Raw genomic sequence first — 27,226 nt, forward strand, 5'->3', positions numbered from 1 at the left:
TCACTTACGGCCCAGAATTCGAAAGAAAGATTCGAAAAATCTATATTTCTACGCTTTTTTTGGATGAAAAACTTAAAAGTCTAAAGTAAATTTTAGCTTTATTATTTCATGGTTAAAAGAATATTAGACCTATTGCATTTTCGGAATATTGAAGGAAAAGGATATTTATAAGTAAACAAAAAGTTCCGGTCTTAATTTATAGTACCTTTTCATATGGTATAATTCGTATCTTGATATCAAATTTATTGATTTTTCAATTCCTGGGCTTTAATTGAAAAAATACAGACTGAACTCTAGTACGAGTACTGCGCATATGCCTATACGAGGTGTGTTCAAAAAAGCGTCGCGAATTTTGAATTTTCGCATATTACGTTTATTCGAATTTCGATTTTTCCGTGGCGATATGTTGCTACTCATGTCTCTCACTCATGCCGACGTGATCGGCCATTTTGAATGTTCAGTTAATTGTTGACAGCTGCTTTGCTTGCACGTGTTTCGACTCGTCCTCGATTTTTACCTATTCAAAAAGATGGATCAAAGCACCTGTATCAAATTTTGTGTAAAAAACGAAATTAAGTGCGCGTATGCATTCCGAATGTTGACTGTGTCATACGGAGAAGCTACTTTGAACCAAAGCTACGTTTATCGGTGGTACAAAATGTTCTCAGAAGGCCGAGGAGATGTGAACGACGAAAAGCCAGCCGGACGCCCGAGCACTTCAACAACAGACGAAAAAATTGATGAAGTGAAGAAAATGGCATTGGCCAATCGCCGAATCACCGTTAGAGAAGTTGCTGAGGACCAAGACATATCGATTGGCTCGTGTCATTCGATTTTCTTCAATGATTTGGGCATGAGACGGGTCGCCGCGAAATTCGTACCAAAATTGCTCAATTTCGACCAAAACATGAACATTGCTAATGAGAGGTTGGACTCTGTCCGCGACGACCCAAATTTGCTTCAGAGGGTCATAACTGGTGACGAGTTGTGAGTTTCTGGTTACAAGGTGGAAACCAAAGCTCAATCATCTCAATGGAAGCTGCCGCACGCACCAAGACCGAAAAAAGCGCGCCAAGTTCGGTCGAGTGTAAACGTTTCGCTTACCGTTTTCTTCGATTGCAGGGGCGTTGTGCATCATGAGTTCTTGCCACAGAGTAAAATGATTAATAAGGAATATTACCTGCAAGAAATGCGCAATTTGCGCGAAGCAATTCCTCAGAAATGTCCGGATTTGTGGAAGAACAGAAATTGGCTCTTGCATCACGATAACGCCCCTGCTCACACGTCATTGCTTGTGCGCGACTTTTTGGCCAAAAACAACACACTGCCACAGCCACCGTATACCCCAGGTCTGGCCCTCGTGACTTTTTCTTGTTCCCGAAACTGAACAGACCCATGAAAGGATGACGCTACGCTATGATTGACGAGATAAAGACGGTATCTAAGGAGGAGCTGAATAAGATAAAAAAATGATTTTCTGAAGTGCTTCGAAGATTGGAAGAAACGTTGGCACAAGTGCATAATATCTCATAAGTACTACTTTATAGGGGACAAAATATATATTAATGAATAAATAAATAATTTTTGAAAAAAACACAAAATTCGCGATACTTTTTGAACACACCTTTTATATGAGTATATGAGAAGTGGCAGTGCAATGCATAGTAGAAATCCAGTGAAACAGGCTTGAATAGTTTTAGGGAAAGATTTTGCTGAAGTTGTATGAATATTCATGCGTTAGTGATGGCGAATATCGTAGTCAATGGAAGGAAAATCAGTGTAAACTTTAAAACGACATAGACAAAGCGCATGAAGGTAAATGTAATACAACACTTCCGCTGGCCGGGTCATATCGAGCAAATGGATACTGACACTTCCGCCGTGAAATTATTTGAAAGGAATAGAAGTAGAGAAGCACCTGGCTTCACTTGGTGTTTTTAACACTATCCCTTTAGTGTACTCAGCTAAGTTAAAGATTATCGCATAAGTCAAGAAAAATAAGAAGGCCATTAGATGCAGAGAAGAAGAAAATATGATGAATTACCATATATTTGGACTCATTTTGGCATCTAAATAACTTCTAGTACCAACACATTGTTAGTTCAAATTAACATACTATGACTTAAGAACTTCCCGCAGGAGCAAATTTATGGCTACGGTAGTTTATTTATTGTAATGTTTGGAATTTGAAGTCGCGTGAAAAATAGTTATAGCCGAAATTTTTACAAGCACATGTGATTTGCCTATGGACCGATTGAATAATACTCTAATTTAAATTGTAAATGCAAATGTTGCTAAATAAAATTAAAAGTATTTGAATTTAATGAAACACTCACCTCTTCGCGTGTATCCTTCATCATTGTGCTGCCCTTCCACCACGTAATCGTCGGCGCCGGACGTGAACCGATTACCATGCACTTTAACGGATATGGGTTATCGGCCGATAGGGGCCTATTTTCGCCCTGTAATTTCACAATCAACGGCCGCACTGCGTTGGCGAGTACATAAAAGCATTAAAAGAGAGGAAAAGAAACAAAAAACCGAGAGGCTTCATTATAAAAACTGAATTCGCTTACATTTTAACATTTAAAACTTCGACAGTATTTTTTGTGTCGGTTTATGTATGTATGTGTTGGTGCATTGAAAGTGACTGTACCAGTTATTACAAAATCGATACTAGAGCGCCGTGCCAACGAATAGCGCAGGGTGTGAACAGGAATGGGACAATCACAAATAATTACGCCAATAAAAAAGAATTACGCGCCAACGCGTCGCAACAAAATAATTTCACGCTACAATAAAAGTCAAATACAATTTCATAGGCAAACCAGTCGCCGCGCCAGCTCATGGATGGTAAGTTGTTATAGTTGTTGCTTTTTGGTAAAGTAAATTTGCGGCACTTTTCGAGGCAAGCAGTTACGACTGCTATTTATTGTCCCTTTTTGACTTTAAATTTTGTATTATTTATTTACTTTTCATGTTGGTTTTTCGTGCAACGGTGCTGCCAATGAGCACAATTTTGTATTTATTTCGGTGTGTGTAGCTCAATTAGTAGCAAATTAAGAAGTCTGAGTTCAGAAAAAATCGATTCAGTCACTTCATAATACTCGCCGACTGACCCAAAAATTACAGGTTATTTGATTATTTCATTCGTTTTCTCAGCTGCTCTACACGAATACTCTCCAAAAGTAAATGGGAAGCTAATTTAGTAAATACTAATTCTGTATACTAATTATGATAATTTTTCTGTTTTAATTTAAAATTTTACGTAAATCCCAAATCATAGATACTATACTAATTTATGCAAGTTTCAACAAAGTTGATAGATTAGCGAGTAAATTAACTTTTTCGTATGACATACACTTCTCAAAAAAGGTTTTGCAAACTATGATTTAGAGCCTCGAATAGGCAAACAAACGATGGTCAGCATAAGCCACTTTTACAACTGATAGGCAAATCTGTCCTAAATCATTCAGATTTGATCTAACAAACTCATTTCTTAGAACGCCTTCCTCTTCGACATGGGACTACAATTATATATTACTTGTCACAGCCTAAAGGACAGTAGAATGCATTTGGCAGCGACAACAACAGCGACAAAGAGATTGCAAGCGTGGGAGAGTATTTTTTTCATTGCCTTCCTTTCACCATTGAGTAATTCTATTTCAAGTGATCCAAGTATTTTGGATCATGAATATAATAAAAAATACCGAAAAATAAAAAACAAAAATTCAATAATTTTGCGATTTATTCAATGTTGAAAATTTTGGTTTAGAGTTTGTTCGGTCCTTTTTGACATTTTCAATTTTTTTTTTAGTTTTTCTAAAATATTCTTGTTAAAAAATATATCTTTGGAAATTTTTTTTATTCTCTTGCTCAAAAGTTTTTTGAAAAATTATTTATTATTTTGCTTTTCTTTAGAAAAAATTGTTTAGAAAAAAACTACTTAGATTTTGTGCTTATTTTTTCATGAAATGCTGAGTCTATGCTCAGTAGTAACTACAAGTTTCATACTGGGACGCATAACTTTTCCAGCTCTCTTCAAACAAGTACAGCGAAAGTTTAATACAAAATACTGCTATAGCGAATCGATCGAAGCATTACTATGTACAATAGTAAGTAGATAAACAATATTTTGCAATGGTTGGCCGTACCTGCAGAAACCACTAAGCATAGTCACAGCTATTAATAATAAAAAATCATGTGCAGCATCGTACACGTGGTAGAAGTGAAACTTTTGTGTGTGAATGAGTGTGAATAAGAGACATAGAGAGAGAGAGAGAGAGAGAGAAAGAGCGAGAGAGGAAGAGAAGGAGACAGGGATAATTTCAAAAGAAATACAACAGTATAAAATTTGTGTAACCAAAATTCGATTTTATTAACTATATATGCATTATGCTATAATATCATCTGTTGGTGGTTCAATTGGTAATACTGTTTGTGATAGCTGAAATATGAAATATATGTACGTGATTCAATATTTTCTAGATAACGTGTGAAAATTGCATCTAGTGTAGTTCCGGATTTTGTTGTTGATTCTTTAGGGTTATTGTTTATCTGCAAACCGAATGTTTCTCGAAGAAATTGAATCAACGGCAAAGAATAATTGGATCCGAAATTTACGTTGAAATCTCCCCCGAGAATCAATAGAATTTTGTCTTCGCCTATTCCAAGTGCATTTGCACCTGCGTGGCTGTAAACCAGTAGTGAGCGGTGAATGAAATATATTATGTCATCAAGATTTTGGTTCGGTGAGATATAGATGGCGGCTATAACAATAGTTTTTCCTTTCAGCGTTTGACATTCTGCAATGCAAACATCGCCAACTGGTGTGACTGTTGATGAATATGACTGAGACTGCCTTGCAGTCATTTCCATGTTTGGTCTGACGATATTTACGCTATCATCTTGATTGTGGTAGATTGCCACACCGCCAGCTCTAACATTTAGTCGCTTATATTTGATGACGCAATTGAAATTTGGTATACTAATATCCTCGTTATCGTTTAACCAAGTTTCGGACAAAAGTACTATACTCGATTTGCGGATGACAGAGTCTGTTAAATCTGCGGAATGTGCTCGTAGGCTCTGACAATTAAGAGTATATACAGATAGCCCTCTTCTCTGAGTCATGAAATCGATTATTTGTTTATCCACAGTTTCCAGTCTATTTAACGATAGTCTCCGGAATTCATCTTGTAAATGAGACATAATGACTGATGCTCGTCGACCATGGTAGAATCTAAAATCATTTCCGTTCGTTATATCTAATCCACAAGCCTTCAATACAAGTGACTCGTGATAAAGCAACGTAAACTAATGATTGCGAATGTTTTTAATCATATTCGTAAACAACTTCTGAATACGTGCTTTGCTGAGACTTGTGAATGGTCGTCGCACAGGCACAAACTAATGGTAAATGTGATCGTTTAGCGTTCATCGTTTTGTTGTTGTTAAGCGGGATTGTTGATGTGCGTCCTCCGATTGGTGACGCTGTTTTACTGATATTACATAAACTGATGTATATGATGTATAGCTCTCCTTCTCTTTCTCTCTATGTTATATATCTGTATACTCTGTCTTACAACGAAGCCTATGTCTTCTTCTCCTTCTCTCTACCTTGTATCTTTTTTTCTCTCTCGCGTAACGAAATCTCTAAACGTTAAATTTTTTCCAATTCACTCTCCATTCTCGCTCAAACACCAGACCGCCGCTAAAGAAGTTTCACTTCAAAAATAGGAAACAATCCGAAGGAGTTTTTTCACAAACGGCTCGAAAAATTTCCCAAAACATTTTAACAAAAAAAAAAACAAAAACTTTTTGTTAAATATGGTTTATCCCTAAAAATGAAAATAAGACTTTAAAATGTTAGAAATAATCGAAGATATTTAATTTTCCACTTCAAAATATTTTTCCAACAGCAGAAAAAACTTCCTAAAAGCTTACGAAATCGACTTTAGAAATGACAATCCTACTTATTTCATTTCTGACACTGTGCACACTCGGGACCTTTTGAACTTGTTCGATTAACAAGACAAGAATAGACCTATGAACACATCCCTTAGCAGCGTAAAAAATTGTTTTAAATATAAAAATAGCTGGTAAAAAATAAATTTTCTCGGGGCCGCTGTCCGCTCACCGTCTCTGAACTAGGTCAGTGTCAGCAAATACCGCTGCTGTGCGCGACATGATTGAGCATCGTAATATTATATTACATACGATGAGGTTGCGTCATCCTTAGGTATCAGTGTAACCAGCATCAATAAGATTCTGCGTGATAACTTTGTATTAAAAAAGTGTGTTCCATCGATCCCACGCAATTTAAAAAATGCCCTGAAAACGCGAAGGTTAAAGTGCTTCGAAAATTGATTCAAACGAACACAAAATTGCGTTGATCATCGTAGAGAATATTTTGAAACGCAATAAAATCGCTTTCAACCACAAGAGTTCCCTTTTCCATTATTTGACCAGAAATATAATTAGCAACCCTCGTAAGTGTACGCTCGCAATGTTTGCGTGCTACATCAACTTGAAAAGCGAGCGGCATTTGAGTGGTGGAAAAAATGCAAACAATGCAATTTATCAAAAAAATATGTACATAAATGCAAATAATGAAAATAAAAAATTACGGAATGGAAAATAAAAAATTACGGAAAATTACGGAAAAATTCACACTCAAATGCACACCAACTACCGGCTATGCTTCAGCAATGTATAAATTGAATTCATTCTTTTGTTTTTGGAGTACTGACATCCCCTTATTTATATAATATAATACTTGTATGAGTACATTTAAATACTAACATTAGGGTGGGAACTAAAGAGTACCACACACAATTAATCATCTGATTTCGATTTCAAAAAACTTTTTTACTAGGTTTGGCAGCCGTATCGCACATAGAGACAATGATGCCACTTGGGTCCGTTGTGAACCGCGGGGGCTGAGTTACATTTCCCTCTCCATATTAAACCATCCTGAGCTTTTGACAAAGCGTAAAAGGTTGTTGATACCTAAAATGTATAGATTATCTATATTCGTTAAGAAGTAGGATTTTAAAAATCGGTTTCTGCTTCTGGCTAGAGCTGGGCATGTGCAAAAAAGGTGTTGAATTGTTTTCAACTCCTCCTTATTTCTGCAGCTACGACAGAAATCATGCGTGTAAACGCCAAATCTCTTTGCATGATTTCCTATGAGACAATGTCCTGTGAGGGCCCCAACTAAGGTCCTGATTTGAAGTCTATTCAGTTTTATAATACTCTTAGACAGACGCAAATTTAGCCTTGGCCATGTTTGTCTAGCAATTTCACAGGTGTTAACGCTAATCCATCTTTAATTTGCAGACCTGTTTAATGCGTCCTTAATGAGAAGCTTACAAGTTGCGAGAGTTGGCAAACAGGTCCCTTCTCTTGCAAGTTGGTCTGCCCTACAGTTCCCTGGTATATCTCTGTGGCCTGGAACCCAGCATAAGATTATACGATATTATTTGGCCATCTCATTTAGAGATTGGCGACAACGTAAGACCCTCCTTGATGTTGTTTGGAATGCATCCAGGGCTCGTAGGGCAGCTTGGTTGTCTGATAGAATGCAGATATCCGTTGATGATATTCTGTTTATCTTTAGCCATTTTAAGGCTTAAGCGTTTATTTCCGCTTGAAAAACACTACAGTGATCTGGTAGTTTAAACGATTCACTAATAGAAATCTCTTCGCAAAATAACCCTGATCCCAGACCGGTGTCCATTTTAGACCCGTCCATGTAGATCTTAACGGGTGTGTTGGGTGTTGGATCTTCTTCAAACCATTCCAGTCTAGAAGGGATTTTCATTAGGAAATTCCTTTCGAAGCAGAGAATGGGAGGGTGATAATCACAGTCACTGGGTATATCCGTGCAGGAGTCTAAGATGGTTGAATGTCCATGTGTGACAGTCTTCCATTGTGAGCTCGCTTTGAGCCTTAAAGCGGAGCAGGCCGCTGAGTATTTGCAGAAGAGATCTAGGGGTGGCAGATGTAGTATGATATCCAAAGCCATGGATGGCGTGGTTTTCATGACGCCTCATATTGCTTATTCCGTTGATCTCTGCACCTTATTCAATAAATTAGAATAGGTTTTTTTCTGCATAGCACACCACCAGACAACATTTCCATATAGAAGAATGGGTCTGACGACAGCAGTGTAAAGCCAATGAGCAACCTTAGGTTTAATTCCCCAGGTCTTACCTAAAGCTCTCTTACAGGCATAGAAAGCTAGGTTTTTCCTGACTCTTTCTAAGATGTTTGACTTCCAAGTCAGTTTCCTATCTATGATTAGTCCCGAGTACTTGGTTTCTTCCGAAATCACAAGAGCTTCCCCCTTGAGCATAATTGGACTTAGTTGAGGGAAACTTTTTTACTAAATAAGAAACAAAAAAAAAATTGTTTTGAGTGATGGAAATCTTAATTTTGATCTTTACTGCAGCTGTCTAATTTACAGAAATTAGAAACTCGATCAACGTCATGTGCAAATACGATGAATCTTCCGAGAAGATGAATAATTTTGTGTCACTTTGTATATTGGCGTGCCGTCTGAGAGGTCTCGCTCGATTGATATTTTCTTCAAATGCAAAATAGTAGATTTAGGCAAGAAGGTTTGATACCTCTTGGAGGCGCAAAAGTTTTAATGAATCATAATTTAGAAAACTTAATTGAAATAAGGAGTAAATGCACAACTAAGGCAAATGAAGGGTTAGATAATTTCAGTAACTGGTATATCAATAATCGTCTATTGCTGAACATAAATAAGTATTTCCAAATTACATTTTCGAAGCAAGTCAATGCCACTGACTCCTCTTATAACATTTCTAGCACGCCCCTGTCACGGGTAAGTGAATATAAAGACTTTGGTGTAATATTTGATTCGAAACTTACTCTTGCTAGTCATACAAATTGTATTATTACCAAATCTTACGCCATTCGTGCTTTTGTTAGACGTCATAGCTCCTATTTCTCCGACCCTTATACGCTGAAGCTTTTGTGTACGAAGCATTTGTATGATCCAAACTTGAGTATGCCTCTTTCAATTGGTCCTCGTATTATGGTGAAATGTTGCTGGAATTGAACGAATCCTGAAAGTATTCCTACATTTTGCGTTGTGCAATTTACACTTTTCGGATCCTATCGCTGCCTCGTAAGCGCGATATATATATGGCTCCGCGGGGGAGCATATTGCTGTGACAAGGATCCTCCATTCCGTCTGTCAAGCGCCAATCTCTTGATTTCGCTCCAGGTTTCACTGATTTTGAATACGTCAGCTTCCAGCTGCCTCTACGACGGCTGCCTTGGGGGTTCCTGTCGATTGCGCTGCGGGTAATGCAGGTTTGGCATCTTCTTGAGATGTGCCCAAGCCAGAACTATTTCCTTTTAGGATTTCCAGGCGCATTGGTGTCTGGTTACAACAATTCTACACGTCAGTGCTTAAGACCATGTCGGGCCAGAAAATTCTCAATACTTTGCGAAGACAATGATAGGTGAAAACCTGCAGCGTTTGAAAGTCAGAGGCTGCAAGGTACATAAGAGCTGACTTCACGTTGGAGTTAAATATTTTTATTTTTGTACGCTGCGTGATAATCGAAAGTTTGCTTCGCTTTTCTTATACGGTTTTCGATGTCTTCTCTTGTCCGTCCATTTAGTCCTCATGAACACCTTTAGTTTTGCGTGTAGCTTTGCTCATCACGACGTCGAAAACAATGTTAAGGAGTAGAGGTGATAGGACGCAGCCTTGTCGGACTGCAGTAGTGACTGGTAGACGACCACTCAGTTGCATTTGAATCGCGATGCTTATTGATTAACTTAAAATCATTGCAGAGCAGAAGAAGAATTTTATCTTGGTTTTTCACTTTCCATTTTATTAGTGGTGCTGTTGACTGTGCGTTGCTTTTTGAGATAATTTTCTTTAATATTTCGGCCAAAGCTCTTCATAGTTCAGAGTTTTTCTATGTTGGTCGCACAAAATCTCTTTATGCTCGAAATTATTTTATAACTAGAGACTTAATTGAGTTTAATAAAATCTCTAGATTTGTTGATATAGACTTTTCATGATCAAAAGATCGCCTAATAAATTCTTTGGATATTTATTATGAATAGTTTATTTGTACTTTCCTTTTTAATGCCTATTAACCTATACATTTATTTAGCCTATACGAATTTATTGCTTTTTTCGGCTTAATCAGTAAATAAATATGAAGGGGTATAGTGGAATTTATAATATTTTTGATCAGCAACTTGGGAGCGCGCCAATTTAAACCTATACATTTTTTTGTACGCTCGGTCACTCTAATGTATTTACATACATAAATATATATGTGAAGATGTTTTTGTTGTTGACAGCACCACACCTAATATCACACGTACAATTAACCTCAATTGCATCTTTAGTACATTTTTTATTCAATTTGTTATTTTTAATTCAATTTTTAATTGGGTGCTACATTCGGCGGCTGTGGAGTCGAAAAGGTAATATTGAGAAGGAACTTGAGTATCTACAAGTAGTAGAACAGCTAGGAGTGAGCGAAACCGGGGAGTTGTGCAAGTTAGGTTCGCACTGTGCCTTATGCAGTTGCTTGCAGCAATTTTAAAGCACGTACATACGACTGTGTCTCTCTAGAGGATACAAATGAGAAAATAAAAGAAGCAGTTGACTGCTGGATGTGACCACAGATACATAAGTATTGTATTCCGATACATGCATACACATTCATATTGTACATACATGCACATATACTTATATTGAAGTAAAAAACAAGCACTCACCACTCATCAGCAATGCTCTACAACAATTTCGTGGCAAGCACTTTGGCTCTGAGCATTGACAACTCCGAGCATGTCGAGTGTTTCGGATGCACAAAAACATACCTATACAAATACATTGCTTAACTGTGTAGATATTTATGCACAAATAATGTGAATATATATATATATATATATATATATGTATAAGTAAATGCAAGTCTGCATTGTGTATTTGCACGACTCAGGGCAGCAAGTACCACCCAAGTACCATCTCTCTTGTCACTTGGTTGAAGTGCTGAACTTAACAGACAGTCGGTACGCTACTCACCCAGAATTCATTGGGAACTTATATATACGTATAAATCACAGTATTGTGCATGACTTAGACAATTTTACGTCCCTACCTGAAGTATAGCTCTCATGCAGAAATTTTCGTTATTCCATTAGTTGCTATTACAAACTTAGGTTCAAGTTGAAAAGTTTAGCGCAAAATAGCAAGTAAATAGTGGCATGCAGAACTTGCGAAACTTTTTCAGAAAAAATTAGTTACTTTCATTCGCCAATCTATCACAAATGCACACTTAAATATAGACATTGAAATTCAGTGAAAAGGTCGGGGCTTAGTTTACAAATTGTAACGCAGTGTTAAGTAACTATAGCTCATGCACTTCTCGACAAGTTTTGAGAATTTATTTGAATTATTTATAATTCAAAAAGAAATTTCACACTTTGTGCGAATTTGAAAAAAAAACAGCAAAAAATGTTCATTAAAATTTCAAACCTTTGGTAAAATTTCTAGTATGTGCTCAGTTTTATAGTCCATTGAATTTTGGTATAACAAAAGTTTGAAGTGGCTGAAAAATTGCATTGATTTGAGACAGTTTTTGTCTTTTTCTTGCTGACGGTCTTGGGTGTTTTGTTCCATATAAAAAAATGTCGAGCACGTGCACGTAATCGCACAATCTCAGCAGATTACCACTGTGAACAAATTTGTAGCCAAGGGCACAAAAAATATCGTCGAATAACAACCGTATGCTTCAGAAGACTAAGACCGTGGTGGTTCCCGTTCTTCAAAAGATCTTCTCGGCGTGTATCTCGCTGAACCACGTTTCTGCTAGCTGGAAGAAAACCAAAGTGGTCTTCATTCCTAAGGCAGGAAGGAGGGGCCACGTCCACGACTTTAGACCTATAAGTCTTACCTCCTTTATTCTCAAGGTATTTGAAAGAGTGATCGACTGTCACATCCGAGAGCACTGTGAAACCAGACCTTCTCCAGCCCAACACGCTTACCTGAAAGGGAAATCTACCGAGTCCGCCTTACATGAGGTAGTAGGGACTGTAGAGAAATCTCTGGAGGGAAAACAATTCACTTTGGCGACCTTTATAGACATAGAGGGCGCCTTTAATAATATTACGGCGGCATCAATTGTCACGGCTCTAAACAGGCTAGGGGTGGAAAGACCTATCTACCGCTGGATCTCGTCCCTGCTTGGTGGTAGGGAAATAAATACGGTGGCTGGAGGGGCTACAATCACCAGATTCGTATATAGGGACACACCGCAGGCCGGCGTCCTCTCGCCTCTCCTTTGGCTAGTAGCTGTAGATGAAGCCTTAACTCGCTTAAAAGGGGGGGGGGGGGGGGGGGGGGGGGTTTAAAGGTGGCAGCATATGCCGATGACTTGGTCCTGATGGTCTCAATTCCCTTCCCATCAGTAATGGCTGACATTTTGGAAGGTGCACTGGCTACACTCAGCAGATGGACCGCCAGTAGCGGTCTCAGAGTCAACTCTGACAAAACAAACCAATCCTCCACCTTTTAAGCTTCCTAGACTAAACAACCAGTGTCTTACACTTTCATCGGAAGTCAAGTATCTTGGTGTAATTCTAGACCCCAAGCTCCACTGGAAGCTGCACATAGAAAATCGAGTTAAGAAGGCCAATATAGCCTTCTACGCCTGTAAATCTATGCTCGGCAAAAAATGGGATCTCAAGCCACGTGTCGTACTTTGGATGTACAACTTAGTGGTTCTGCCAATTTTGACATACGGTTGCCTAGTTTGGTGGGTAGCTCTTCAGAAGGGCTACAACTTCACTAAATTAGAGAGAGTGCAGAGAACTGCATGTGTGGGCATCACTGGTGCCTGTAGAACATGTCCCACCGCTGCGCTCAACGTTATTCTCCACTTAATTCCTGTGGATCTGCAGGTTGAATGCTGCTTAGAGTGCTATTAGACTGAAGGAGTTTGGCCTTTGGAGACTTCCTGTAGGACATGGCAGCATCTTGAAGCAGATCTCCCCTTCCTTTTCTGATATTCGCACCGACCTCTCCATCCGCAAACTGTGCTTTGAGGGTTGTGCTAGGGCTATCTTTCCAAGCAGGCAAGATTGGAAAGAGGGGAGAGTTGGTGCGGATATAGATGCCTCTGTTTTCAGTGATGGATCCAAAATGGAGTTTGGAGTGGGAGCGGGGGTCTACTCTAAATCAGCCAGCATTTCGGTCTCCTATAAACTGCCGGAGACAAGCAGCGTCTTTCAAGCAGAGGTCTTCGCGACCCTGCAGGCATGCAAAATGCTTCGGGATCGCTGTTGGGAGGGAGACATTAATATTTTTTCCGATAGCCAAGCTGCAATCAAGGCACTGTCGTCGCCGTATTGCAGCTCTCTTCTCGTGAACTCCTCTAAGGAGGAACTTAAACGCCTCGAACGTGCAAGAAACATTTCCTTCATCTGGGTTCTTGGGCACAGGAATATAGAGGGAAATGAAATTGCCGATGAGCTTGCCAGGAAGGGGGCGGCAGAACCGGATACAGCTGCCCTCTTCTCAGACATCGGTATCCCCTTGGCCGTCGTTAAAGGAAAACTACACAACTTCTTTCTAAGAAAAGCGCAAGACAGATGGAGGTCTGTCTCATCGTGTGCCATTTTCAAAGCACTATGGCCTCAATACGATATAAACAGAACGCTTAAGGTGATGGGAACCCCCCGCCATTCAATTTCCAAACTCATTGCGGTGATCACTGGCCACTGGGTGATCGGCACTCATGCGGAGAAGCTTGGAATTTCGTACAATCCCCATTGCAGAAGCTGTGGGGATCCTGCAGAGAATGAGACTGTGGAACACTTTCTCTGCAGATGTCCGGCTTTGGCGGCTAGGCGTCCCCTTTGGGGATGACTTGATGAAATTCTCCAGCCTAGATCCCTTTTCTCTCCTCCGCTACATCTACAGCACTGGATGGCTGTAGACGGTTTTATCTCCTCCCTTAATCCTTTCACAGGTAGTGGTCCACTTTATGGTACTCTTACCATCTTACCTACCTACCTACCAACAAACGTATTGAACTCACACATTGAAAGCACTAAAATTCAAAGCTTCACTTCGAAGCATACGCAGACAGTCAACAGTTGGCACGAAAGAGAATTTGAGGTTAGAAATTAATCGTGTTAGTGCAAAAATTTTAGTGAATAATAAATATTTTTTGTTTAAGTTCATCAATTTCCGCCTATTTTTTATATATATTTTCGAAGCCCCTAGGAAACTGTTCGCTGTTAAAAGTTATATACCTAACGACAATTTTCTTGGTTTTTGGATCATATTTTAACGATTAATTTCGACTTTTCCTAAATAAAATTATTTTTGATATATTTGAAGTAATGGTGAACGAAAGATGACCAGACGAGTTCACCTACAGAATTCTCCTGCAACAGGGCTGACTGTCAATGCTAAATGTTCGGAATCCCTGCACTACGCCAAAATATGCAATGTTTCAACACACTTTTCTCTGTTATAATGGAGAGCTGCCAAATAGCCTAGAGGACATTTCACGACACTTGATTGATGCAAAAGCTGCCCAGCTGCCCACTGTCCTGCTCTATTCAGATGAAAAGATCTCAGCATTGCGGAAATCTTAAATCTTCTCAAATTTTCGATTTGGTTTAAATATTTTACTTTGGTTTTACGAGATTTCTTGTCCAATAGACTGTAAGGTGGAGAGCATTTCACAGCGTGTTACTTATAATCACTTTATTCAGACCGTTCTCGGTAAAGTTACAATTCAGTGGGACAAAATTCTTTAATTGCAATTTTTTTATTCGGATTTCAAACGTTAATCGAGTCACCGAGTACTGAATTGAGTCTAAGGCCCCTATATACTATTTATCCTAATCGATTTGTAGCGCAAGTATTGAGATATTTGAAAATGTACTTCAGATGCGAAAATAGCACTTGCCTTAAGATATTTTGAGAAGTTATATGGCATAAAATTTCTTTCAATACTGGCTGATACGTAATGCCTTAGAGAGCTTCACATCAAAAGGAATTGAAAAGCAAGTGAAAGTGAACGGTGTCAGAATCCTAAATGATTCTACCTGCGAGGGCGTCACGGAAAATTGAATGAATAAATTATGAACTTTTCAACAACATATTTTATTTTTACTCTGACTTAAATGAAATTTCAGATGTAACACCTGGAATATATATTAAGACAAACGATTTTTTTTTAATATTGGTGGACAACTTTAGAGATTACTGAAATTGATTGGCTTACATGTTAAAACTTTCTTCAGGCCTTAGTACAATTTTTCATACACGACTATGGTAAAGGTAATAGGTTAGAGGTGGCAAGGCTCCAGATCTTGATGAATTTCAAGTATCTGATACACATTATTTATCAATTTACATTAAGATAAATTCAAGATAAAATCATTTTCAGTGCTAGAAATCCTTATTTTCACTTTTACGCGCTCCGGTGCTTGCCTGTTTGTATACTGCAGCTGTCTAATTCACAAGTGACAAATGTGATTAATTAAAAATTATTGATTGATTGCAGAAATTATAAATCTTTCGATATGTGATTCAATTTGCGTCACCTAATAATACAATAGCTGTTCAACAATGCTTCAGACGAATGTTCTCCCAATTTCGCACAATACTGTGCATGCACTTACACTTACATACATACGTTTTTATGTATGCATGTCTATCCCCTTTTTTGGTTAGCGCCATTTTCACAACTGTTTCGTAATTGTCATGGCTGTTTTTTCTGGTTTTTGCACTCTTCTACGGTAATTAAACTGTGACAGTTAATTGAGTTGCTGATGTTCGAGTGCTGTTGACGGTATTATTTCGCGCTGTAACCACATTTGTGGCTTGAATATTTGTTGCAGCTGTTTTTAAATACATAAATGTGGTACTTGCTTCGGAAATAAAACCATGTCGATAAAACAAAGACTGCGTACTGCAGATAGATGTGTTTGCTTCAGAACTATTTTTTGACGTTATAATTCATGATTTTTTTTTACCATAAAACTGCTAGTTAACAAATGCAGCTAATTTAAGTTAGAGAATTACACGAAGAATAACCTGTTTTAACTGTCGCTTCACTCAAATCTCTTTTGGTATCCTCTGATGCTTCTGGTAGCTCCTTGTTGCTCCCTGGCACCATAGGAAAAAATCTATCTGGCGCACCTCGAGGTAGAATTTTAGGGCCTATGTTTTGAGTTCTCTTCATGAATGGTAAAATTTCACGTTTCATTTGTTTTATATGGTAATGATTTCCAAACTAACTTAGCAATAATATTTGTTGAAGATCTATTTGTCCCTCCCTGGGAACTGCAGGGGCTTAATAATATCATCGCCATCATAGTTCCGTCGAGGAGCATAGGGCCAAAGCAAATTTTTTCACTCTGTTCTGTTTAGTGCTTTTGTTTTTACCTGCTGCCACGTCAGGTTTTTGTTCGCAGCTTTTATTTCACTTTTGATGCAACGATTTCATCAGCCCTTAGGACTGCCTCGGTTTCGCTGACCCTGGGGTTTCCAGTCTAGTGCTTGCCAGCTGATATCCCTGCCTCCCTGGTGTAGCCACCTCCACTTGCGCTCGCCGATTACTTGCGCGAATGGGTTTTGTTGGCATCGTCGGTTTAAGTTGGCGTTCAATAGCCAATTGTCTGGTCACTAAATTCTCAGAATGTAGCTCAGGCTGCGGCTTACAAACAGTTGCTGATTTTTGAAAAATCTCTGCTGATAGTTTCATAGTTATAGTTTGATAGTGAATTGGCTACCAAGATATTGAAAGTCGCTCACTTTGTCAATGCTGTTCTCTACAATATTGAATGACGCTTCATTCGCATTTAGCGTCAAATTTTTTGTTTTCTTTACGTTGACTCTGAGTCCAGCAATTTTTAGTGTCTTATGAGGTTGTTTAGTTTCCTTTGCATGCCTGATCTGCGCTGAGAAAGCGATACTATATCGGCGGCAAAATCTAAATCTTCAAGACGCAGGGGTCAATGTATGGTATGTATAAAATACACTATTTTTGAATATAAGCAAATATTGAAATGTTCCTCTTTTAAAAAAGCTCAAAATTCTTATCACAGCTGGTTGAAATTTGAAAACCGCCGACGGCATTAAGAACTTATTTGTCTTCTTCGATTCCAAATTTATGGTTTGTAAGAAGAAGAATCCTCATCATGTTGGTCTCCTTGCCGCGGGGATGAGGCTTAAGTGCTGGTTTAGCCCTCATATCATGAGGGTTAACCCACCACGAACTAAGAGGGAAGCTCCACATGGGTATTGGCTGGCCAACCATCCGGAAAACGGCGGAGGACAGTCAATCACCATGCGGAGAGTACCGCACCGACGATCTCCCCACTGCTATCCCTAACCTGGTATCCCATCATCTCCTCTCCTGTACCCCCCCTAATCCAGGGTGTTACGCGTCACCGTGCCCAATGGATGGCTTGCAGCCAGGGGTATCCGGCTGTATTTTAACGGCGCCCTTCTGAAACTGGGTCACCTCAGGAGGTAGAATGACCTTGCCATGGTAGAGGGGACTGCCATGGTCGACTTTTCCCCTCTCCCCCCTAAAAAATCCTAGTCCGCCACGCTTGCCACGTCGAGCAGTGCGGACGATTATGAAATAAAATGAATTCTAAAAAAAACCTAGCCTCGGACAACCAAGGCACCCACAAATTAAGACCAAATCCCTCAGGAAGGTCAGGTCTTTCAATAAGGAAGACCACTAATGTAAGCGGAGTGAAGCCTGTGGCCAAGCCAGGGCCTAACTCCCGCTCCGTCCCTTCAGGGACTGCCTCTACGGCAGCGAAACCTTTCACTGGCAACAATCCCAACCCTGTCCTAAGACAAGTTGAGGATGACACTCCATCAACGTCTGGTGCCAGCAATAGACCCCCCCTCGCAACAAAATCGTCGGGAAGCAAGAGCTGCCCTGTCAAAAGACAAGCAGACCTTGCTGTCCCTGTCACTCCAGGTGACACGGGAACTCCGAAAGGAGAAACACCCCCATCAACGTCGGCAACATCGGACCACATGGCTAAGCCAATGGCTTCCGATGTCTGCCCTTCTGGCACTATCACTGCCCCGGGTAGTACCCACCCCCGGAAGCAAATAAGTGCGTCAGAAAGGTACTATCGTACCAGGCGATCGGCCTTCAGAATCCTGGAGAGACTGAAGGACACTAGAGAAGAGGATCTGACGGAGGAACAGTCAGACTCCAAGGCGTGGGCTGAAGCCTTCATTACCGAACACCGGGAGAAGGCCAAAATGGACTCCGCACAAGGCAAGCGGAAGAGATCGAGTGAAGGGACATCGGCTGAAGCCAAACGAACCAAGGTGTCCGCCACTCAAATGACCAAAGTCACACCGAAGAGGTCTTTCGCGGAAGTAGCGAAAGGAAGCCATGTACGGGCAGTGATTGATCGCAGTTCCCATGATGGTGCGATCTCTCAAGCAAACTGGGACTTAATCAATAGGAGCCTCTGGAAGGTGTATAGGGACATCCTGAAAGAAAATCCAGGACCTCCACCCAGCTGCTCGGATGCGGGATGGTTTCAATCCCGCGTCAAATTAATAAGGTGCGCTGAACAACGTTCCGTGGACCTATACACCCTAGCGATTAATCGCATAGGGGAACCTTGGCCGGGGGCCCGCCTTGATGTGGTCCGCCGAGAAGACATTCCCAACCGGCCAAGATCTAGAGCCTGGATACCAGACTTCCACTCTGATCCAGAGGAAGTCCTGGATCTAATAAAGCTAGGCAACCCCGAACTACCTACCAGCGACTGGAAGGTAGCAAAGATTGGCGAAGTGGACGGCAAGAGGAGACTGGCCGTGATAATCCTCAATGAGGAATCTTTGGACCCACTTGCCACCAGGAAATGGAAGATTAATTACGGCTTCCAAACGCTGACTCTCCATGTTTACAGACAGGATGTAGCTAGCAAGAGCACCTCCGCAGAAAATATAACTTCATCTGCGGAAGCAAACGAGGTTGTCACAGACAACGATGAGGTGGCTTCCAACTCCGGTATGGTAGGCGAACTCTTCGAAAGGGTTACCTTAGAGGACATAGAGGGGGAATACTCCGATCTCTCTGCTATGGAGGATGAGGAGTCTCTCCCCCCTATATCCGATGAAGAGAACGCAGACCAAACCGTGGTTGGCTGCCCTTCAATAACCTATAATAGCGATGGTGAAGATTGTACAAATCAATCTTCACCACAGTAAGGCGGCCTCAGCCGCACTCATCCTCCGTCTCGCAGAAAGAGAAGAGGACATCGTGCTCATCCAAGAACCATGGGTCGTAAAAGATCGGGTTTGCGGTTTGAGCAGCAGAGAGTATAAATTGGTCTATGTCACTGACAAAGGTAAACCCAGGTCGTGCATACTAGCAAAGAAATGTATTAATATATATTTACTAATACAATTTAGCGATGCGGATAACGTAATCACGGCAGTGGAGTCCTGCGGAAGGACGATATGGCTTGCCTCATCTTATATGGCACACGACGCGGAGCAACCACCTCCATCACAACTCATAAGAGACGCAGTTCATGAAGCATCGAGATGTGGCACCCCATTCATACTGGGAGCAGATGCTAATGCACATCATCATGTCTGGGGCAGTTCAGACACAAACGCACGTGGTGAGTACATCTTTGAATTCATTATGTGTAACAATCTTTATATTAGTAACATAGGGGATACCCCTACTTTTGTAACAACTACGAGAAGTGAAGTTCTAGACATCACGTGTGTCAATGAACGAGGGTCCCAGATTTTAAAGGATTGGAGAGTGTCTACAGACAACTCCTTCTCAGATCATAGGTACTTAACGTACACCATTTCATTGCCAACTAAGCAGTTCAAGCCGGTTATAAACCGCAGACGCACAAACTGGGGGATGTTTGAATCCACGTTATCCAGCAATCTCCCAGCAGCGACATACACAATTAACTCCGAGCCACAGCTCGACTCAGTGGTTGATGGGCTGACTTCAGCATTTCAGCAAGCTGCGAAAGCAGCATGTCCTCAGAGAACAAGAAGAGGAAAACCGAAACCTCCATGGTGGTCCACTGATATAGCAAACCTCAGAAGGGAATGCAGAACTATGTATAACGAAGCGAGGAGAACCAACTCGTGGGACAGATACAAAGAATGCCAGCGTAGATTTAAGTATGCCATAAGGGCAGCAAAAACGGCGTCTTGGAGAGACTTCTGTCAAAAGATAGAAAGCGTTTCGGAGACCAGTAGACTCCGGAAAGTAGTATCAACAAGTCCCAGTAACCCTAGCTGCCTCATAAGAGAGAATGGCAACTGGACAACCAGCAGTGAAGAAACACTAGAATTACTAATGCAGACCCACTTTCCAGGTTGTCTCTGCAACGAAGACAGTAGAACCCACCCTATAGTTCACTACGAGAACCCCCCAACAGATTTCATAACGGAGGACAACATAAAACTTGCCATTGGCAGCTTCAAACCTTACAAATCACCGGGACCTGATGGAATCATTCCCGCTGACTTGCAACACACAAAAGATATGATTGCACCTACACTCGCCTTAATTTTTGAGGCAGCGATACGTCTTAACTATATCCCCAAGAAATGGGCAGAAGTAAAAGTGGTATTCATTCCCAAAGGAGGGAAAACCACACATACGAAACCGAAGGACTTCAGGCCAATCAGCCTATCATCCTTTTTGTTAAAATCTTTAGAGCGATTGCTAGATGTGCATATCAAAGGAAGGATTAGCGACAAACTATCACCTTCCCAGCATGCATACAGCAAGGGCAAATCAGTGGAAACAGCGCTCCATGAGCTAGTTTACACAGTCGAGAAATCACTTCACTACAAAGAATTTACCCTCGCTGCCTTTCTAGACATCGAGGGTGCCTTCAATAACATATATCCGGAAGCAATTACCACCTCGCTAACGGAAATGGGAGTAAGCAATGCAATAGTCTCGTTTATAGAACGAATGCTAACTGGGCGAACGATAAACGCAAACTTGGGTGACACATTTGTTAAAAAATTTCCGATCAGGGGTACACCCCAAGGTGGGGTAATTTCTCCACTTCTGTGGAACCTAACTGTCAACAATCTTCTACAAGAACTGGAAAGAATTGGAGGGAAAATAATATCATATGCCGATGATATTGTAATAGCAATCTCGGGGAAACACCTTCCAACATTATGTGACCTTCAACAAAGATCTCTCAACAGACTATCACTTTGGTGTAAAAGTCGAGGACTAGAGGTAAATCCGGAAAAAACGGATCTGATACTTTTTAGTAGGAAACACAAAACTCCTACTCTTCAACAAATATTCCTAGGAGAGAAACCACTTAGAGTAATAGAAAGGGCAAAGTATCTAGGACTTATACTAGATAGGAAGCTAAATTGGGGGCTCACAGTCGCAGACAGAGCACGAAAAGCTATGACCGGAATGTACTCCTGCGGAAGGCTCATTGGGAAGAAATGGGGATTGGAACCCAGAATGATACATTGGCTCTACACAGCAGTGGTTAGGTCAATTCTCTACTACGGTATAGTAATATGGTGGGATGCCCTTCAGAAGGGTGTGAACATCAAGAAACTTGACAAGGTGCAAAGACTAGCATCTGTTCTGATAACCGGTGCCATGTCAACCACACCATCGAAAGCTTTATATGCGACACTAAACCTCCTTCCGGTAGATCTGCAGGCAATATATAACGCACGCAGTGCGGCAATAAGGTTGAACACTCTAAACAAGTGGTCAAACACGGATTATGGCCACGGTAAAATCCTGGCTGGCACTCTGGGGCTCCCCGAACTGGTGGACTATGCACTCCCGCCTATACTTGCCATTACATCGTTTACGACCCTCCTACCCTCAAGGGAAGAGTGGGAACGGGACGACGTGAGACAGGGCGAGTCCATCCATGTTTACACAGATGGCTCAAAGCTCGAGGGCAGGGTAGGCGGAGGTGTATATTCTGAACATCTGGGGATCTCCTTCAGTTTTCGGCTCCCCGACTACTGTAGTGTCTTTCAGGCTGAACTGATGGCAATAATAAAAGCCGCGACACTGATACAGTGTGATGCGATATCCGGAAATGATATCTACATTTTCACTGATAGCCAAGCGGCGATAAAATCCCTCACAAAACAGTCGACAACCTCCAAGGTAGCCATGAAATGCCGCACATCTCTTAACGAGATGGCTGAGTCATTTCACTTAAAGGTAACATGGGTTCCTGGCCATCGCGACATTGAGGGTAACTGTAGAGCCGATGAACTAGCAAGACTCGGCACTAAACTGTCTGACGAGCACATAGATAATGACATAGGGATACCCTTACAAACATGTAAGCTACACATCCTTGAAGAAATTGTAAAGAAAGCAAACGAAAGATGGCGAAATGAAGCAACCTGCAAAATCGCCCGTCAACTTTGGCCGACTCTAAATGCTAAACGCACAGAATCTCTGCTAAGCCAAAATAAACACAGTCTTAGCACATTGATCTCAGTCATAACGGGGCACTGCCTAATAGGTAGACACGCCCAAAGGATGGGTGTGCAAACACATGACTTCTGTAGAAGTTGTCAAGATGAGGACGAGGAAGAGACAATCTCGCACCTACTATGCCACTGCCCTGCTCTATCCAGGCGGAGGTTTACTATTCTGGGTAGACAATTTTTTAATGAGCTAGAAGACCTCAGCACTATAGAAATCAAAGATATTTTAAAATTTTTGAAAAACACACACTGGTTTTAGGAGAGATAGGGACAAGCTCCCCACGCGGCATCACAATGGGCTATGAGCCTGAGTGTGTCCCACAGGACAACCGCTTCAACCTAACCTAACCTAACCTAAGAAGAAGAATCACATTAACTACATAGTTTTAAGAGCATAGTACATTTATATATTTTGTCGCAATAGCTCCTATTTTTCTGGCCCTTATACACCTACAGCTGTACTAATTCTTTTTTAATAATTTGTGAGTATTATAAATCTCCCGATACGATAATTTTGCGCCACCTTTTACTTATATATGCGTACTTCATGCGTACAGCTCTCAATGCTTGCTTTTGCATTTAAAATCACTTAAGGGGCGAGCCTGGTTTATGAGGTCTAAAAATTGCATCTCTTTGCGATTTTTTTTTAAAGGAAAAAATTAATTTAGCACTGAAAAGTTGTTTCTATCTTTTAATGAACATTTAAGAAGTATAAAAACTTTTTGTACTGGTCAAAATAAGTTGAAAAAAATGTTTAACATAGAAATTAGTAGAGCGCTGCAACGTTGGAGTTTCCAACTGGTGTACAAGATACAGCTCGTAATTATTATCTAATGGAGAAAATTCAAATGGATTTCTAATTATCATGATTTTTTATTCTAGATTAACTAAGAAAACTGAGAGAAGTTCCAAAATTTCAACTTTTTGGAGGTTTTAAAGAAAAAATGCCTTTCTATAAAAAAAATTCACTTCAACTTGGTATAAAAATCTTGAAAAAAATTTTTTTTACCTATTTTGTTAATTCAAATAGAAGAGAATTTATTACTGAAGGGAACAAGCTATGATTCATTTCAAAAGGTTCATTAGTTTTTTTTCATTCATGTACGCCAATTCAAAGAAATCATAAAAATGAAAAGTCGGGAAGAGAAGATAAAGTTTGTACTATAGCTGTCCGGTCACAGCGTAACTACCTAACGCTCGCCTACCTTTGGCTTTGTATCTACGGAAATATTGAGAATTAGGCTCTGTAACTTTGTGTGAATATTCTGAAATATATTAGGAATCACTTAAAAGGAAAAAAAAATTGTTTTTTGTTGTTTTGTTGTTTCTGCATCGTTAAAAAATTTACAAATTATCTGCTAAGGTTACAAAATTGCCAATCATATATTTCAGTTCAGTAAGATATGATTTAAAAAATAATAAATTCATATTTCGAATTAAAAATTTCGATAATTTAAAAATACAAAAACCTCTTCTAAAACTTATTAGTCATATTATCGGCTATACGAAAGTGATAGTTCGATGCTTAGGTCACACTGTAGTTTCACATATCACACGATACACGAAAGTTTTTCAAGAATTTCCAGTTGAACAAATAACGCACGCAATTATTATACTTGAGTCGCTTTCCATTTACGGGGAGATTCATCCGCGGATTTGTTGAGTTTTTCGCACTCGATCCTCTTTTGCACTAATGCACTGACGTCTATGATCTTGGAATACTCTCTCATACAAGGCGAGAGCTAATGCAAGGTATTCTGCGGAAAGTCAGCCCAAGGCATTTTAAGGAAAGTGTTTGGTTATACGTTTTGGTCGAATTCCGACCAAGGTTTACTACAGTCCACAAAACAACGCCTTTAAGGGTGTTTATCCTATAAAAAGTTGCATTGATATTTTGGTTTGAATTTATTTTTTCTAGCAAGTCTAATACACCAGAATATGCCTCCAAATCTTTTTTACCGATTTGTTTGAATTTCTTGGCGTAAGAAGATGTGCGGCGCACATCATGTGGGGTAGTTCCAATTTATTCTGGGATCTTTTCTTTGCTCTAGAAGTTTCTGTTATAATAAGCGATGACAAGCACACCAAATTTTTTGACGCTGCTAAATTAACTGCATCACGAAGCTCAGCTGGACTTTAATATAATATTTGGATGTGGAGTTGTTGTCATCCAGTAATTTGTCATTCATAATTGTCGTCACTACATTCATATTCATCTTCATAAAAAAATTGTATACACCATTTGCTAAAACTGAGTTTCTGTAGGTAATTTCAAAATCTTTAAAAAAGAAGTTTCTAAAAAAATATGTTGAGGTGTACTGAAGTAAAAATTTCACATACGTAAGCCTCCAAGTAGCGGTCATGAACAACAGCCTATTCAAAATACTTTAATAATTGCCATGCTTGCAAGTATAGTCTGTCTAAGAGCAGCGTGACCAGCAAAATTCAAACTTAGAGTTTCGTTGTAAAAAAAATTAAATTCTGCCAAATAAGCGTATCCTTCTCACAATACGCGTTGTGCAATTTGTTTGCAGTTTTAATGTATCAAAAGACACGATTCGAGGACATTTATTTGTAGAAGTCCTCAAATTCCGGAGCGCATTGAAAAAACCGCTGCTAGAAAGAAATTGGGCAAACGTAATATTCACGGTTGAATCTTTTGTTTGGGCGAGTAGTTGCACAAGTCATTGCTGATTCATTGCTGATAATCGAAGACTTCGACGAACTGTTAAGTCCAGTCCAGGCTCATGTATGGGGCTGCTTCTCCGAAAGAAGATTTGGACGTTTATATGAGTCCAGATGACCTTAGTAGATGACCAAATTTCTGATTGAAAGCCAAAAACATTTTTTTGCTCTTATTTTAAAAGCAAAATCATAGTATTTAGGATATGATAAAATTTTTTAATAATTCTTGTCATTTTGAACATAAAAGCTATTTTATGTTAAAAAGCTCACGGTAGAAGAGCTATTTTGTCTAGCTCGTTCGTTTAATGCATTGTGGGTGGGTCAAATGATTGCATTGTTCTCTTAGCAAATGTGAGTTCTATGTATGGTACCTCCACTTCATTTGAGATAAGAAAATTCATTAATGTAGTTCGTTCAAATATTCCAATTTTCTCTTAACATTCCAGCGCTAAAGCGTTGTCTGAAGTAAATCACTGTAAATTGTACGATATTTCGTTTACAAGAGGGCTGGTAACCTAATGTCTCAATATTTATTTTACGCCAGTTTTGTTTAGTTATATTCACTTTTCTTCTCATTAGTCCGCAAGAATTTTGGCATTCATTGACTTAGCAAAAAAAAACAAATAGATAAGTGTGATGTGTTACTCGGTAGTATCCTTTCTTTCAACTACATTCTTATATGTATGATCCGCGATAAAAACGTTGAGTAAACTGCCAAATTGATTGACTTATTATAGTGGGTGGTAGGCCATAGTATAAATATTATAGAAGTTGTGAAGTAGGGCAAATAGAATTTTGGCTCATATTAGTGGATACCCTCTTACCTTTTTATTGAGTGTAATTATAAATAAGCATCTGTAGAGTACAGTTTCCGATATTAATAGATTGGATTTACTAACTTATTATGGGGTATGCTAGCAGATCTTCTTCCTCTCTTTCCTCCCTACAAAAGTCACTTAAAGCTTATTCATTCGCTTGTGTTTGCTGATGTAAAGAAAAGTTTGCTATCCTTTGTTTGGTTAAATAACTGAAAGAAAAGTTTAAGAAGTTCTTCCCAAGAAATGAGATTAATTTCCTTCTTTATACCTTAGAAGAATAGCGATTGGTCAGATCGTTAACTCTCATATGATTTGCGTTGCACTATGGGTAGAATTCTAGACACGGCTTTTTATTAACTTATAAAGCATTTTAAGCAAATATTTCTTTAATGCCTTTCCATGATAAGTGATGCAAGTATTTTGGACATTATCGCTAATTCTTCGAAAAATTGATTTATTTGTAGGTTTGAGTTTAATAAGAAGTAAAGTGAAACAATTTTGGGGAAAAAATTAAAATTTGGAAATTTATTCAACGTTGAAAATTTTTGTATCGAGTTTTTAAAGTGAAGTATCATCGGTTTCCATGCTCTTGAGCAGATTTGTGATCGCAACCCTAGGGGCCTCAGAGATCAAGAAAAAAGTTAGCAGAGGAACACCTCAAGGCGGTGTGCTGTCCCCTCTCCTATGGGTGCTGGCACTAAACTCCTTGCTAAAGAGCCTAGAGGAGAGAGGACAACACGTCGTAGCATATGCGGAAGATGTTGCAATGGTAGTAAGAGGGAAATTCCCCAATACACTTAGAGAAGTCATGCAAGATTTACTAAACATGGTTGAAAACTGGTCAAAAGCAAATGGGCTAAGCGTCAACCCCAATAAAACTGAACTCATCCTATTTACCAGGAAACATAAAATTCCAAATATAGCTCCTCCCGCTACTAAGGTCTAATACTAGACCGAAAGCTAACTTGGAAGGCAAATGTCGAAGATAGAGTAAAAAGGGCGACAATAGCACTATACTCTTGTAAACAGCTGATAGGACTAAGTTGGGGTCTCTCCCCATCTATCGTATACTGGCTTTACACGGCAATTGTCAGACCAATCCTAACATATGGCATATTAGTATGGTGGCCAGCTTTAGATAAATTGTACATTAAAAGAACCA

At 39.7% G+C, this 27,226-nt stretch overlaps 1 protein-coding gene across 1 annotated transcript in view; it reads right to left on the reverse strand.

The window, feature by feature from the left end:
* The window catches only part of LOC129244248 (hemicentin-1), a 216,812-nt gene that overhangs the window by 125,670 nt on the left and 63,916 nt on the right, over positions 1–27,226 (reverse strand). The window contains exon 7 of the mRNA XM_054881864.1: positions 2,337–2,488. Within this exon, the coding sequence (XP_054737839.1) occupies positions 2,337–2,488 (152 nt within the window). The remainder of the gene's footprint in view (positions 1–2,336; positions 2,489–27,226) is intronic.

The sequence above is a fragment of the Anastrepha obliqua genome, chromosome 4, assembly GCF_027943255.1.
Source record: "Anastrepha obliqua isolate idAnaObli1 chromosome 4, idAnaObli1_1.0, whole genome shotgun sequence".
In the NCBI taxonomy this organism is placed as follows: Eukaryota; Metazoa; Arthropoda; class Insecta; order Diptera; family Tephritidae; genus Anastrepha; species Anastrepha obliqua.